General features: G+C 40.3%; 1 protein-coding gene across 6 annotated transcripts in view; it reads right to left on the reverse strand.

Moving 5' to 3' along the window:
* Window positions 1–17,477, reverse strand: part of LOC127792223 (actin-related protein 2/3 complex subunit 1A) — a 129,136-nt gene that overhangs the window by 59,761 nt on the left and 51,898 nt on the right. For all 6 annotated transcript variants that reach the window (XM_052322663.1, XM_052322666.1, XM_052322664.1 and 3 more), the window contains 2 exons: window positions 15,346–15,422; window positions 15,082–15,176 (listed from right to left, as the gene is read on the reverse strand). In XM_052322663.1, the coding sequence (XP_052178623.1) occupies window positions 15,082–15,176; window positions 15,346–15,422 (172 nt within the window). The remainder of the gene's footprint in view (window positions 1–15,081; window positions 15,177–15,345; window positions 15,423–17,477) is intronic.

Here is a 17,477-nt window from a genome sequence, read left to right on the forward strand (position 1 = left end):
TTGAAAATGTAAAGATCCAAGCTGGATTTCCTTAATATTTATAGCCCATCTTGAGGGAGCATGTAAAAAACTATGTATAAAAAATAAAGACAATTAGATAGTTACGCAAAGTATAGAGACAGTTTTTCATTCATTATACAATTATTTATTTTCTAAGTGACAGTTTTTTTTGTACGTAACTGCCACCATATGAGCAATTATTATTTGCGTATAAATTTGTCAAATCCGAATAATAAAGTGAGGAGTTTTTCTATCTAAAATCAATACTTTTATTAATATCTTAAAATAATTATGTTGATGTTTAACCTTTTTGTCAATGCTATGGACATTGAGTTTTTCAATGTATTAATTAATATTAATTCAATGTAACTTTAGTAATTGAAAATTAGCAAGAGAAATAGCAAGAATTGTAAAAGAAAAACTAAAGAAGTTGTAAAAGAAAGTCATTGGAAAACAACAAAAACAAAACATTAAGAGCATTGAAAAACAACCACATTAAAAACATTGGAAAAGAACCTTTCTCACTTGTAGAATACACTTGCCCATATTTACCTAAAACAAAAAAAGTATATATAACCCCTCGTGCTATCTGTTCATGTCACGACCGCAGGGGTAAGTCAGTAAATGTAATGGTAGAACAACTTGTATTAATTGTGAGTGGTTAATTAGCTGGGGGGGGGGGGGGGGGGGGTTAAGTAGTTAGGGGGTTAGAACTATACAACAACTTACTCTTTACCGTTGCGTTAGTTAGCTTTACTGTTAGTTGCTTGTTATTGTTAGAAGCGCTGCTATAAGCTCTATAAGAGACCAACGATGGTGGTTGGGAAGATCATCGAGACTAATAACAATTTCCACACTTTCCATATCTCTCTCTTACTTTCTCTCATTCTCTCTTTATCCTCCTTCCTCATTCTATCTGTTCCTTCCAAAATTCTGCTCGAATTCCTTTAAATTGTCCAGCCCACAATTTGAGGGCTTGACAGTTCATAGCAAGAAGCCAAACAAATGATTGCAAGAACAACAGAATAGATGTCTAAGGTGGGTCGCCTACCTCTTGCAATACTACTAGAGAAAGCAAGTCGTCAAAGATCAAGTCCACATGCCCACACGCACGACCTGTTTACCAGTGAGTAAGAGTCATGCACAAAATATTGCCATAAAATGGGATGTCCGATGAACTTCAGACAACCACCAACAAGCTTACCTCTCTTCGATCTATGAGGGTCTGCTTCCATAACAAAAAAAAAAAAGACCTTCGATGACAAATCATGCTAAAAGCCCAAAACCTTTTTAAGACCAAACTGAAAAACTGGTTCGCTGTTTTTGGAGATCTAGTTGACATTCCAAAGCAACCTGAGTTGCTTTCGACACGCGAATTGGGGCATTCAATCCAATTCACGATACCAGGGATGGTTCAACAACCCTAGCTTCTATGGTTTGAGCAGGCAACATTGTCTGCTCAAGACTTGATCCTTCTTCATTCAGCATCCATCTACTGAAGACTTAAGTAGCCATCGCTAGATAGCAATCTAGAATTTATTCTCCAAACCCAAACCACCTTAACCTAAAACATATGAGGACAAAACTTGCAGGTCTACCTAACAAAAACAATTTAATCGTACGAGGCAAGAGAGGACAAAACAAGGGGTCCTCTTTTAACATAAAAATAGGGAAACAACAGGTGGTCAATCCAAAAAATATTGTGTTCTCTTAGCTATCAAACACTCTTCTATTTCTTTCATGACATTAGTTCCACATCACACAAAGAGGAGTGATGTTCAAGCTCTTCTAACATTTCTCCTTGGATAATATAAAACCAAGAGAGTAAGAGGTCCAGACGTAAAAGACATGATTGCTCAAGTAACTCAAAACAAGCTCAAAAATACCCTACAATAGCCGTGCCATATTGCAGTGTAGAAGAACATAATCCACTGACTAGTCCTTGGTCTTGCACACATAGCACCAATGGGATAAAAAAATTCCTCTCATTCTTAGATTGAAAATAATGATGGAGCCATGCAAAACAGTCAAAATAAAAAGGCTACCATAGGTGTTGTTTTCGAGCTCCATACAGCCTTCCAATAAAAGCACATCCTGGAAAGACCAACAGTAAAGGCCTGTCCTTTTGAAGGCTGCCATACCCAAATGTCCTCACCCTCCCCTTCCACCTCTCAAACCCTAATCCCCACTTTTGTATACAGCATGTGTAGGTACATTTTCTTTTTTGTGAAATAAGTGAGCTCAATATATGAATAAAAGTATAGAAGATGTACAACAAAGACCCAGAACAAGAGAGTTCCAAACAAAACTATACCAACCAAAACACCCCCCCCCCCCCCCTCTCAAACACAAGCCATTAGGGGGAAACGACAACCCAAAACTGGCACAATAGCCAACAAACCTAGGAGAGGGAGAAGAACCTAACGGCCAAGAGCAGAGGCTAACATAATAACTTGATCCGTTGAGTGAGGGAAAGATGGCTCCACAGCCCTCATCCAAGCAACTAATCTAGCAAGCACCAAGTTAAAGATATCAACTGTACTTGACCCTCGATCTTTGAAAATTAGCCTATTCCGCTCCAATCACATTGTCCATAGCACTGAATAAAAGAGAGACTTCCATACCTTCCTTTGACTTTTACCCCGAGCAAAGAAATCCCATTGCTCAAATAAACCCCCAACTGATCTCGGACAAACCCACTCATAGCCCCAGCAACTAAAGATTTGCTGCCACAAGCACAAAACAGCCTCACAATGGACGAAGAGGTGGTCCACAAACTCCAGAGCAGAGCCATAGAAGGTGCAAAGCAGATCATCCCCCTGCAAAATACCTTTCCTACCTAGATTGTCCTTCGTGTTAATTTTACCCTAAATGACCAGCCACACAAACAGCTCCACTTTTGGAGGAGCAAGGCTGCCCCAAACACGAGCTGCCACTGAATTAATTTGAGAGACATTGGAACCAAACATTAGGGAGCAAAGCCTCTCATTGAATGAGTGCAACGAAAAGGAACCAGCCACTTCAAGTGACCAAAAAACTGTATCCCTCCTCCCTTTCACCAAATGAACTTGGGAGATAACTCTCAACAACTCAGCCTGGATAGACTCTTCTCTATCAAGAAGCGGTCTTCTCCAGCTAAGGCTCCAAAACCAATCGTTATTCACCCAAAACCCCAAGTCTACCACTCTCTTCCCTTTATCCAAGGACACCGAATACAGCCGAGGGAACAAATTCGACAGGGAGGAGATACCCACCCAAGTGTCTTCCCAAAACTGAGCCAAATCGCCCTTACCTAGTCAGATTTTAGCCCCTTCCATGGCCACAGACCGAACCTCATTACTGCTGGAATAAGAGTCAACAATGCCCCTCCACCAAGAACTGAAGCTTCGGTTAACCTCCACATTCCAACGAAGATACCATTATGCCTAGCCGCAATGACTTTACACCAAAGCTGATCCCCTCCACTAATCATCCTCCATAGCCATTTAAAGAGAAAGGCTTTGTTTTTGGCCAACAACGACCCCACCCCAAGCCCGCCCAACTTCTTAGGCAACTCAACCAATTCCCATCTAGCAAGAGCCATTTTTGCCACGCCCTCATTCCCAGACCATAAGAACTTTTTCTACAGCTTAGCAATCTGTTTCGCCACCCCAACAGGAATTTTGAAAAGAGACATATAGTAAATTGGCAAATGGCTCAGAATCGATTTTATCAGAGATAATCGGCCAGCCATAGATAGAATCCCAGCCTTCCATGAAGCCAACTGACTCCTAATTCTGTCCACAATCGCCTTCCAAGCCACAACCCTCTTTAGATTAATTCCCAACTGGAAACCCAGGTATGGAATTGGGAAAGGGGCAGATTTACACCTCAATAGAGTAACGACCTCCATCAACCAATCTTGGTTAACATTAACTGCAGAGAGGCTGGACTTTTTAAAACTAATACGCAGGCCAGACATGAGCTCAAAGCATCTAATAATCCGTTTGAGGGCACGCATACATCCTAGCTCAGCTGGGTAGAAAATCAATGCGTCGTCAGCAAACTGGAGAAGAGGGATTTGCATAGGAGGAGACCCCACCGGGATACACGTAAACAAATCCAGATCCATGGCATGCGAGAACAACCTGTTAAGACCCTCGGCTGCCAATAAGAACAGGAGTAGGGACAACGGGTCCCCTTGACGAAGAACACGCTCCATATCAAACTCTCCCGCTATAGAGCCATTCACTAACACCGATATTTGCTGTTTCAATACACTGTTTCTCATCCAACCTATCCATTTAGACCCAAACCCCATAGCTTCCATAACCCCCATGAGGTACCCCCAATCCACACTGTCAAAAGCCTTACAAAAATCCAACTTAAGAAAAGCTGCCTTTTCCTTAGCCTTCTTCACTGCTTCCACCACCTCACTAGCAATAAGCACTCTATCTAGGATCTGACGGCCCTTAAAAAAGGCACTTTGGCAGTCACCAATCAAGGAATGGATCACCGAACCCAGCCTGATAGCAAGCAGCTTGGATATAACCTTCTTAACACAACCCACTATACTAATTGGACGAAAATCACCTAAGCTTTGAGGGGTATCAAACTTTGGGACTAACGTAAGCAACGAGCCTTGGGCCTTCCTTGGAATTAGGCCAAAGCCATAAAAGTGCTAAACCAATCTCATAAAATCTGGAGCCAAAACATGCCAAAATTTCTTAATGAAGTTAAAGTTGAATCCATCGGACCCAAGCGCCTTACTCCCTTCACATTACCAAACCACCCTCTTAACCTCCTCAAATGAGAAAGGGGAATCTAACGATGAAGCCACCTCAACTGATAGCCTCCTAAAGCCCAAGCAAGAGACTCCTAGCCGTTTTAAGCCCGAGTCCTTAAACTGTCCTGCCAAGCCATCCATGATGCCCTCCTTAATCAACTTCGGGTCTGATACCATAGCCCCCCTAATTCTGAGAGCCCCAATATAGTTTCGCCTACGCCTAACCAAGGCCAACAAGTGAAAGAATTTAGTGTTCTTATCCCCTTCGCGAAGCCAGGTGATTCTGGATTGCTGACGCCAGTAAGATTCATTGAGCCTAGAGGACCTCCAAAGCTCAGCTTGCAAAAACCGCCTCCTACATTTTAGGCCTAAATTGGAAGGATCTAATTCCAGCTCCAGGTCAACCTTATCAATGTCAATCTCAATCGCTTCTATTTGCTTCGGAAGATTACCCCCTGAGGACTTGTTCCATTACTTTAACATACAACGCAGATCCTCCAGCTTATCCACAAAATAGCAAGAACCCACAAACTTAGAAGCCTAGGAGGACCACCAAGCCTCCACCATCTTCCCAAACCCCGGGACCATAAGCCAATAGTCAAAGAATCTAAAAGGCCTAGGGCCCCAATTCACTGTACCAGCCTCAAGAACCAACGGGCAATGATCAGACATGCCCCTTGGCAGCCCCCATAGTCTATAATCTGGGAAAGCCATCAGCCACTCGGAGGAGATGAGACATCTATCAATTTTGCTAGCACTAACGCTGTTAGCCCAAGTAAACAGCCTCCCCGCCAGAGGAACTTCTATTAGAGCAGCACCGTCAACAAAGCCAATAAAATCACTCATGCCCCTTACCGAGAACAACCCACTTAACCTCTCTTCTCTTCTAAGCACTTCGTTGAAATCCCCAAAAATACACAGAGGCAAGCTGCAGCTCTGCAAAAACCCCAGGATTTGGGACCATACCTCTCCCCGAACCCCAACATCCGTGGGAGCATAGACTACCACCAACATGCATCTAACCCCCAAGCACCTCCAAGTACAATCAACTGCAACCCATGCCCCGAACTTCAACTGCTGATGAACTTCTATCCTATCATTATTCCAAATAGCCAAGATACCCCCCGACAAGTTCTCTGCCTCAGCAAGACACCACCCAAAATCTGAGAACCCGGACATCTTCTTCTTCACCTCCCCCCCCCCCCCCCCCCCTCCTCGAAACTAAAGCCAACTTGCACTCCAAAATCGCAACGAACTCTATGCCCCTCCTTCGAACCAGCCTATGGATTGACCGTTTTTTCAAGTCCGCCCTCAATCCCCGAATATTCCAAGACAGAATCTTCATTAGACAGCGTCCCTCCCCTTCTCCTGCACCCAAGCCTCCATATCCTCTATATCCCAAGTTACCAGCGCTTGAATCAATTCTTCCTCATTTTCATTAGCTTGTAGCCCCAAGGCCTTTCCCAAGTTCAGAGTTTCCATCGCATTTGCATAAGGATGCAAAGGTACCCCATCATGGGACTGATTCCTTTCTTTCTCAGTCTAATCAGAACCACCCTGATCGCAAAAAGGAGCACCCACTCCTGGTTTCTTCTTCTTTTTGGAGTACATAAACCTCAAGTCATTCCTTCTCCGAGCCTTCTTGGGAAGAGCACCTGAAACATTCTCCATCTAAGGGGATGGAAGAACCAGCTCCCTTGGACCCCCTACAAAGGGATGGGGATCCCTGCCAGGAGGAGCAACCTCTTCGTCAGCTTCACCATTGGCCCCCGGGGACGAGACCTTCACCCCCGCTGCAGAAACTTGACCTCCAATAGCTTGAGCCTCCTCGCCAGAGCCCACCTCCCTACACCCTTGCATGGAGCTGAGCTTGCATCCAAGGGGTTCATCCAACTTGCAAGCAGGACCATCCAAGGTGGCCATTGCTTGAAGGTTATACTCATCAATCCCCCTAGGCATCTGGCTATTCAAATCAGCAAGAAATCTTTCCATTACCGCTTTGACTCCAACCAGAGTTTTAACACGAGCAGTTCCCACCTGTTCGTCCTCCTCACCCACCTCTCTTTGACTCCAACCAGGGTTTTCCAAGGAGCACCCCGCAGCTTCAAAGGAAGTGGATCCACCCTCCACATTACCCACCAACTTCCCGCCACCTGGAATGTCAAGAATTGGAAACTCTACATGGGCATGCAAAGACTTCACCGAAAGGCCCAAAAAATGATGGTTGATTTTGTCCCAATTATTCCACACAGCAGATTCCTCCTCATAATGCACGATAAATTCCCTACCATCCACAAATATCGACACCTGGTCGTCTCTAATCATTGAATGCCTTGTTACAACCAAAAATTGAGCAACATCCAGCAACCTCTTTTCTTTGGAGTCCGAGTGCATTATAATGAAATCCCCCCATAAGGCAACCAGCGACTTGAAGTTTTCCTCTATCCAGGAAGCCACTGCAAGGCCCCGGCCTTTTATCCACGAGAGCCTCTCATCGGTCACACATAGCTTATCACAATCAGAAACTCGTTCAAACCAATGCTCAAACCACTTAGAATTCTCCAATAGGCAGGACCTCTTAGCTTCAGGGCTTGGAAATACAATAAGGAAACTCTTCCCCCCCATCAGCCTAAGGCCACATGAAATGTCCCAGCATTGATGCCTTCCACTTAGGAAATCAGCAAATACCCTAGACCGAACGTGCCCAACAGAGCAAGATTGCAACCAGCCCTCCAAACTAGCGTCGATTGACAAATTTAGGGAAGAGTGCATGAGAGGCACCCCTCCCGAATGCACACACAGGACTGAATCATCACCCCTCTGCCTAACCACGTCTGCAAAAAATCGATTGATGGTATCTGAGTGATGACCGAGTGAGGATGACCCCCCTCTCACACCCATGCCTCTACCCTTTCCAGTACCAACTTGGACATAGTCTGCCCATTTGATGAACAACCATCTTCCATCCAGCAGTCTACCATTTCTAGCCTTAACCGCCCTTTCAGCCTCCGTATCTGACTTGTACTGCACGAATCCAAACTGGTGGTCTATTCCTGGCCTTACTTTACTAGGAATGAACACGTCCATAACGCAGACAAAATCTGAGAATAGCTTGTATAGGGATCCCCTTGACGAATTCAGACCAATGTTATCAACAAACAATGTCTTTAGTTTGCTCCTCCACTCGACTGATTGCGGAACTACCCTCCCCATTGGGACTGACAGGCCGCCTGATCGCAGAGGAATGAATAGCAAGCACCAGAGAAACAGACATGATGAAAAAACAGACGCGATGAAAGAGATGGCTGACGAACAGGAAGGAGAAGGTAAATTGGCAGCGAGAGAGACGGACAATGAACGCATGATAGATGGCCAATGGTCGCAAGTGAGAGAGGATGGCCAACACACACGAGAAGAGATGGTCGTCGAACGCGAAGTGATATCGACCAACGGAAAAGGATGGTGACAGTAGCGAGAGATATGGCCGACAGACACGAGAAAGATGACCACCGGCCGACGGACGAGAGATGGCCGACGATCACGAGAGGGTGACCGACGGCTGCGAGAGAGACATCCGCGTCCTAACCGAGAGAGACATTAGGAGGCAACTGAAGATACTAATACATTTATTCTGATCAATGACACATGCATTCAAAGATGAAAATTTACAAGAAGTAACTCAGCTCTAATATCAATTTCTGATACAACTAAAAGTTGAAAACACTACCATGTAGTAGTAACAGCTGCAGTTAAAAACTAAGCTTTCTTACCAAGCTAATTAACAGGGACGACCACTAGGCAATCAGTTGTAGATCTTAAGGGAAAGGGGGGGAAAACAGTAATTAAGGAAAATCAGAATTCTTCATGTTAAAAGAGTAACAAACTGAGTTCAACAATGTCATACTGGAATTAAGTCTTCAATGCCCATCAATTGTGAATCTTGTTGTGAAGAAATAGCCAGGGTAAAATCAATCTTTCACCCGTCAATCATACATCAGCTTTAGGGAGAAATTTATATAGCAAAAGTCCTAAAAAATCTCCTACAGTCTCTCTTAAGATATCTCCTAAAATCTCTCCTGCTTTACAACAGTAGATAATATACATTTAAACTACAAATATACATGAGAAATATCTAAAAACATTCCTACATTTTATCTAGCATTATCTTCCGAAACTCCTTAATCTAGGAGTTTAATCCATGCCATTTTTCACACCTCGGATTCTTCCAACACTCCCCCTCAAGCTGGTGAATAGATGTCAATTATTCCCAACTTGCTTCTAATCACTTCAAAACCCTACTTTTGCATTGTTTTGGTCAAGATGTCTGCTTCTTGATCTTTGGTGGGAACATAAGTCAAGTTTATGTCTCCATTTTCCAACTCTCCCTTGACAAAATGCCTGTCAATTCGAACATGTTTCATCCGGTCATGTTAAACTGGATTATTTACTATACTTATAGCTGATTTACTATCACTATAAAGTACTTTAGGTCTAGTTATAGGAATAGATAAGTCTTCCATGAACCTTTCCACCCAAATTACCTCACAAATGCACTATGCAATGGCTCTATACTAGGCCTCAGCACTTCTACGAGAGACAACTTGTTGTATCTTGCTTCTCCATGTGACCAAATTCCCCCAAAACTTAGTGCAATACCCTGATATAGACTTGTTATCCTCAATGGATCCAGCCCAATCTGCATCTGCAAAGCTTCTTATTCCTCTATCCTTGCTTTTCTTAAATAGAATTCCCTTCCTGAGAGTCTCCTTTAAATACCTCAGGATATCGTAGGCAGCTTCTAGGTGTCTTTCGATTGGGGAATGCATGAATTGGCTAATTATACTTACTGCATATACAATATATTGACGTGTATGTGAAAGATAAATCAATTTCCCCACCAAACGTTGATACCTTCCAATCTCCACTGGTTGTTCCTCATTGTCCTCTTTTCTGTTTTTCCAGTCAGATTCTAATGGAGTGCTTGTAGGCTTACAACCAAGCTTTCATGTCTCTTTTAGCATATCAAGAGTGTATTTTCTTTAAGATATGAAAATACCCTCGCTGCTTCTTACTACTTCAATCCCCAAGAAATATCTCCTCTCTCCCAAGTCTTTTACGTCAAATGCTACTTTCAGTTGCTACTTCAATCTTTCTATCTCTTGATCATTGTCTCTGGATGATTATATCATCTACATAGACTATTAGAATTGTTTTCTTACCCTTGCTATCAACTTTTGTGAAGAGAATGTGATCCGCTTGCCCTTGTTTGTATCCTAGGTGGTTTAGTGTGTCACTAAACCTCTTGAACCATGCCCTAGGAGATTGCTTTAGGCCATACAAGGATTTTTCCAATCTACATACCTTTCCTCTTGTATCTTTTCTTTCAAAACCAGGGGGAATTCACATGTAGACTTCTTCTTCCAACTCGCCATTCAATAAGGCATTTTTTATGTCTAGTTGATGGAGTCTCCAGTCCAAATTGACTGCCAATGACAATAATACACGGATAGAGTTACGTTTGGCCACCGGTGCAAATGTTTCCTCATAGTCAAGGCCTTCTGTTTGGGTAAAACCTTGAGCTACAAGCCTTACTTTGTATCTATCCACTTTCCCATCTGAGTTGTATTTTATGCTGAACACCCACTTGTTGCCAACTGTGTGTTTTCCATATGAAAGATCCATTATTTCCCAAGTACCATTCTTTTCCAGGGCTAGCATTTCTTCCATAACTGCTTTCCTCCATTTTTCCTCTTGCAGTGCACTGTAGATATCTTTAGGAATTGCCTCATCATCAACATTTTCTATGAATGCCTGGAATTTAGGAGACAACTTTGTATATCCCAAAAATTTTGAACTAGGATACTTAGGACACTTGGTGCATGATTTGACTCCTTTCCTCCAAGCAATGGGAACATCTAGTCATATTCCAGCTCATGCTCCTGCTATACTTCATCTCTATTCCCCCTGTTAGTAATATCAACCTCCTTTTCCTTTGCCTTTTTTGGACTTACCCTTGGTTCAGATGACATGGGTTGCTGTTGATGTTGAGGGTCACAAGGCCGCCTTGAATACACCAATAAGAGTGGTTCAGCTTGAATTTGATCACTCTTATGGGCTTGGTCTCTCTTATGTTCTCCCCCTTGATCAAATTTAGGCACATGATTAGGATTAGCAGTAGGAAGAGAAAGAAAAGGAGTTGTATCCAAAAATAGAGAATTCCAACTAGTGGTTGTTTCTGGAACATGGGCTAGTTGAGAGTGAGGCTGAAAGAAAGGCTGGTTTTCAAGAAAAGAAACATCATAGGAAACAACAAATTTGTGGGTACTAGGATTGTAGCATTTGTATCCTTCTTGTGTTGGAGAGTAGCCCACAAAAATGCATTTGATGGCCTTAGGATCGAGTTTCGATGGAGTGGATGGATTTTGGTGAACAAAAACAGTACATCCAAACACACGACGAGTGAGAGAGTTTAAAACTCTAGCATGATGAGGAAAAACATCAAGAAGGACAACCAAAGGGGTCCCAAACTTTAGGATTTTGGAAGGTAGGTGATTGATAAGATAGGTAGAGGTCAAAACGGCTTCCCCCAATATGAATTTGGAACGGAAATAGAAAACATCATTGCTCTAGCTGTTTCAAGCAGATAACGATTCTTACTTTCAGCAATTCCATTTTGTTGAAGGTTATAAGGACATGAGCTTTAGTGAATGATACCATGCTCAATTAAGTATGTGTTGAATTCATTAGAAAAGTATTCCCTGCCATTATCAGTTCTCAAAACATGAATTGAGGATTGAAACACATTCTGCACCATATAATGAAACCTTTTGAATATGGAAAAGGCTTCAGATTTTTCTTTCATCAAAAAACCCAGCAAACCCTTATCTGGTCATCAATAAAGGTGATAAACCATCGTGTATTGGTGAGGGTTGTGGTTCAAGAAGGCCCCCAAATATCACTATGAACTAGGTGAAAAGGTGTGGAGGAAGTATAAAAATAATTAGGATAAGGTATCCTGGTCTGTTTTGCAAGAATACACTATTCACAAGAATAATTGTGAATTTTATTGCTCGATAAAGAAGGATACAAGAGTTTAAGATATTCAAAACTTAGGTGTCCTAACCGCTTATGCCATAACATAATGTCTGAATCTGAAACAAGAGCTAAAGAATAAAAAAACCAAGTCCTAGAATCAATAGAATGATCATGGCTCGGCGTTTGATAGAGCCCTCCTTTCATCTCAACACTACCAATCATCTTCCCCGAGAATAGATCTTGAAAAACACAAAAATTTTTAGAGAATATCACACTACAGTCCCTGTCAGTTGTAAATCTACTTACTGGTATTAAAGTACACTACAAGTTTGGGACATAAAGGACTGATTTAAGTATTAATCCTCCAACCACAACTGTTCCTTTTCCTTTTGCAAAGGATATTGTACCATCAGCTATAGAGACACTTATAAGTTTATCACATGATTCAAAATTGGACAATAAATTTAGAGAACCTATCATGTGATCTAAGGCACCAATGTCTATGATCCAACTGCTGGTAGGTATTCTTTGAGATATAAGAGGATAGGCAATATTACCTTTTGTGGCCAAAGAAACCGTAGGAGTAGAATTTTCTGCATTCTCTAATTTAGTCACCTTTGTTTGGTTGAGAAGTTGTTGTAATACTTCTAGTTGAGTTGTTGTGATGGTAAGAGGTGTTGGATTCCCTTTCTCAACTTCCACCATATAGACTGATTGGCCTCCAGCTTGTCCCCCTCTTCTTTGATTCTTAGGCTTCCAGTTAGTTGGTTTTCCATGGATTTTCCAGCATGTCTCTTGTGTATGATAGGGCCGGTTACAGTGGTCACACCATTGTTTTTCTCTTGTAGTCTCCCCCCTAGAAGATAAAGGAGTCTTTCCCTTAAAAGTATTTAAGGTTGATACAGGGGAATATACTTCATTAGAAGAGTGTCCCAACTCCGAGAACATGACTTTCTTCCTACTTTCTTCCCTCCTAACTCAGCAAATACTTCCCTGATGGTTGGAAAAGGTTTCATCCCTAGCAGCCGACCCCTAACTTCATCTAACTCTGAGTTTAATCCATGAAGGAAATCAAACACTCTCTCCTTCTCCATCATCTTACCATATTTTTTACCATCTATTGTGCAGTCCCATTTAATCTTATAGAAGAGATCCATCTCTTGCCACAAAGCTGTTAGAATATTAAAATATTCAGTGACCGAGTTTGTACCTTGTTTTGTGTTTCGAATGAGAGATCGAACTTGAAAACATTGAGCAGTGTTTTCGAAGTCAAAGTATATTTCTTGGATAGCCTGCCATATCTCACAAGCCGTTTTGTAGAAGAGATATGTCCTACCGATTTTAGGCTCCATTGAATTAACTAACCAAGCCATAACAATGGCATTCTCAACCTCCCATACGCTTGAAGAAGCAGATTCTGAACTTGGCCTTGCTGTATCTCCAGTTAGGTAGCCTTCCTTGCCTTTGTCTCTAACAACCAACAAGATTGATTGGAACCATTCTCAGAAATTAGTTCTATTCAGTTTGGGTTGTGTAATTTGGAGAGAATGATTGTCTAAGCCTGTTGAGAGAGGTGGAACCAAACGAAAAGTCCTCACCAGAGAAGGATTAGAGGTGGTCACCTCACTGTTGGAGTCGTTTGCCATCTCAGAGTATTAATTCGACTTCTTGAGATGGATTAACGGAAAAAATCAGGCGCCACATGAGATGGCTCTGATACCATGAAGAAATAGCTAGGGTAAAATCAATCTTTCACCTGTCAATCATACATCAACTTTAGTGAGAAATTTATACAGCAAAAGTCCTACAATCTCTCCTAAGATATCTCCTAAAATCTCTCCTACTTTATAGCAGTAGATAATATACATTTAAACTACAAATACACATGAGAAATATCTAAAAACATTCTTAGATTTTAGCTAGCATTATCTTCCAGAACTCCTTAATCTAGGAGTTCAATCCGTGCCATGTATGCCACGTTTCATGCCTCAGATTCTTCCAACATGTTATTTCGCTAGGATGGGTCCCATAGTTTTCTCTCTTCTCACTTTGAGGTTCCAATGTTTTATTAGAAATATGATGCCACTGCTCCTCATTCTTTAGGCACCTAACTAATGAAAGACCTAAATAATATGGAAACTGAAACTTGTAGTTTATTCATGGAGTTGGCATTCCATAGTTTGTTCAGATTTCAATCATTCTACGCAGAATCAAGAAGTACTTGGTGTAAATACCATTCCTTCCTTCCACCCTCTGTAACTATTGCATAACCTTAATACAATAAATCACAAGAATATATATTTGTTTTGTTTGTCAAATTTTAGAATAAAAATATTTGTCCCATCAAATCAATAGCCTTCAGGGTATGTTAGAAACAACACAATCTACAACAAAAATAGCATTTCAAGACTTAATCCCAATACATGAGGTCAGCTACATGAATTCCAGCTTGCCAATCTATTTGTGTATGTGTGTAATACCCTAACTCAGTTTCCTATATCATTTCCCAGTAATAGTTTCTTCCACTTCCACAATACCCCCCCCCCCCCCCCCCCCCAAAACAAAGAAAAAATGTCCAAGCATCAACAGAAGTCACACTAAAATTCCTAGCAGCTAAGGAAGCTGCTGAGGAATAACAAGAAGAAAATAGCAGAACTGGAAACAAAATCTCCCATTTTTTTTCTCTTCCCTTTTTGATGATTACATAAAACTTGGACTTGTGTGCATGCTTGTAACTTCCTATTTTTAGTTTTGCATATCATTTTACAGTAACAGTTTTTTGCACTTCCACAATTTCACATAAACATGGCCAATTCTCAGCAGATAAAATTCCATGAAGCTATGGAACTCGTTGAGGAAAATAACAAGAAGAAAATCACAGAAAGGCCTATACATTACCAGTTTCTTCCATTTCTCCTAAATATGGCCAATTACCAGTGAAATTCCTTGAATCAAAGGAAAATACTGGGCATAATAGCAGTAAGGAAATCATAGATTTGCTAATTCTTATAACTCAATTCATAAAGCAAATTTCTTTCAGTTTCTTGAGCTCAGGCATCTCCAGATAGCATAGTGACACATAACACATCAGAAAAGACAAGATAAAATAGTAAAGGAAGTTGATTGCCCCAACTAGAAACACTGCATCAAGCATAACCCATGTAGGTTATACTGGCAAGTAAAAAAAACTACTGTAAAAAGGAGAAATGGGGAGAAATAGAAAAGATCATTATATTCTGCAATTTGAAGCCTCACAAGCGAAGTAAAGATTACACCAGTACCTCTTGGACTCCACTGAACACAAAGTGCTGCTCGATTAAGCCTTAGAATAACTAAGGTTGGCACCCATTCCTCTCCTTCTTGGTTCCAAACATATCTAGAAGTAAAGGAATATAATATAAACTCAAAGAACTAAAAATCTTCTTGTTTTTGGTAAAGAGGGAGGGTAAAAGACAAAATGACACACATAGTCAGGCAATGATAGAGAGAGGGTATGCTTAACCAAGAAAGATCTGTACAAATTTCAAGTTTAACATGGCACTCACGAATTCCGATCATGAGATACAGTTACTAATCTGTTTGACCTTGCACTCCAATCTATACCAGAAACAATTTGGTCATGCTGTGGAAAAAAGAATGGCAAGAAACATCATTAGTGGGCAGTTATAATGCGCATTAAGAAAGTAATCTGGACATGAACAAAAACACGACCATCAAATTATGAGGATCCCATCCTTGCAAAGTTTACATTTATGCATAAAAAAACCAACTGATGCTGGATGCATGCATGTGTAACTAATGGTTTCCCATGTGAGGATTACAATTTTCCCTAAAAAGAAGAAATTTAAGTATCCTACCGATTCTATTAGGAAAAAAATTTAAAAAGTTTCCCTTTCTATGTATATAGATATAGATCTATATCCATGTGAAAGGTGAACCCAAATGTGAAATGTGGCACAATTTGGGTTTGGCTTTTTCTTTTTCCTGAAGTGATAAAATCATCAGATAGGTATCTCTCAACTGTTTCTGTTCTATTGTTTTTCTCTAAGCAGTTATCACAATCACAAGCCACTGCTTTTCTCTCATGCATTTATTTGCTCATGGTCGGATATTCAGATGCTTAAATGTAGAGAAACCACAGAAAATCCATTCCAAATTTGGCAATTACAACTATGGTGATACTAGCACAGAACAAAGAGCCAAATGTCATTTCAATATGTTTTCTCTGTAAACTTGCAAATGGAAATATTTGGGACGTTATGAAATGCAAGAGAAACAATAAAAAATTAACTGTTAACATGTCTGGAAATATAAAACTGAAGCCTATATAAATGATTGTATAAGCTCAATAATAGATGCATATTTTTCCAGTATATAATTTTAACATAAAGGACAAGTAAACAATTTAAATATAAATTTAACTAGCATTTTATTAACGTTCAAGTAATTTTATGAAAAACCACATTTTTTGTATGCATGATATTCCAACAAAAGAAAACTTTTGAAGATAACAATAATTGTAATATAAATCATAAACAAAACGCTACAACATTCTCAATATGTGGGATGTCCTCAATGAAAAAATGGTTAATTTCTTTCCTATAATAAACAAAACAAAATTGACAAGCCTTACTAGTTACTACCAATGGGTGGGGATTAAAACCCCAATAACCTGCAATCTCTTATCCGTGGCAACATAAGGCCCTTATATACTATGTCATGCTTAGGAGTTTCTCACCAAATTTCCATGGTCTTCCTCTCCCTCTTCTGCAACAAACTTACTCCATTTCATCAATTTGCTTCACAAATGTCTCTATCAGTCTTTTTTTCACATGTTCAAACCATTTTAATCGCGTCTTACGCATTTTGTCTTCAAAAAGTGGCAGTCAAATGTTATTGCATATAATCTCATTTCATTTTTTTTTTTTTTTTTTTGTCTTTTTCTTGAATAGACACACATCCACCAAAACATCCTCATATCAGAGTTTCATATTTTCCATAAGTTGGCAGTGACTGCTCAACATTCAAATCTACACCAGCCAATATGGTCTTTTAAAGGGATTTTAGATCACATAAAATGCTGGATTCGCTCCACTTTCATCCTATCTTGATTTATGAGTAACATTTCCCATAATCTCCATTTATTTTTGAACAATTGATCCAAGATAACTAAATTGATCCATTCTTGGGATAACTTGATCCCCATGTCTTTTAATGGCAACATCCACACTTCTATTTTACTAGATTCACATTCAACATATTTAGTTTTCAACCTACTCAACTTAAAACCTTTGAATTCTGCAGTCTCTACATAAATTAAGTTTACTTTTCACACCACCTTTGGTCTTATCCACCAAAACAATATTGTTTACAAATAATATAACCAAGGCAATTCTTCTTGGATGTGCTTTGTGAGTTCATCCATGCAATCCAATTGTAATTGGAAAAGCCTCCATATCTCCTCCACAAGTCCTAACACAAAATTTTGCTTGGATACATGTTTTCACTAACGTGTACATAAGCAATCTAAATTGCATCCTCTAAAACCTTCCAGAAGACTTCTCTAGGAACTTTGTTAAATAAAATAAGGGGTATTAATGTAATTAGCTTAAAATACTTGTATGTATATATATTCTCTTATCTTATACACTTTTTGGTAGAATACACATTACTTTAT

This window comes from Diospyros lotus, chromosome 15 (genome assembly GCF_014633365.1).
Source record: "Diospyros lotus cultivar Yz01 chromosome 15, ASM1463336v1, whole genome shotgun sequence".
In the NCBI taxonomy this organism is placed as follows: domain Eukaryota; kingdom Viridiplantae; phylum Streptophyta; class Magnoliopsida; order Ericales; family Ebenaceae; genus Diospyros; species Diospyros lotus.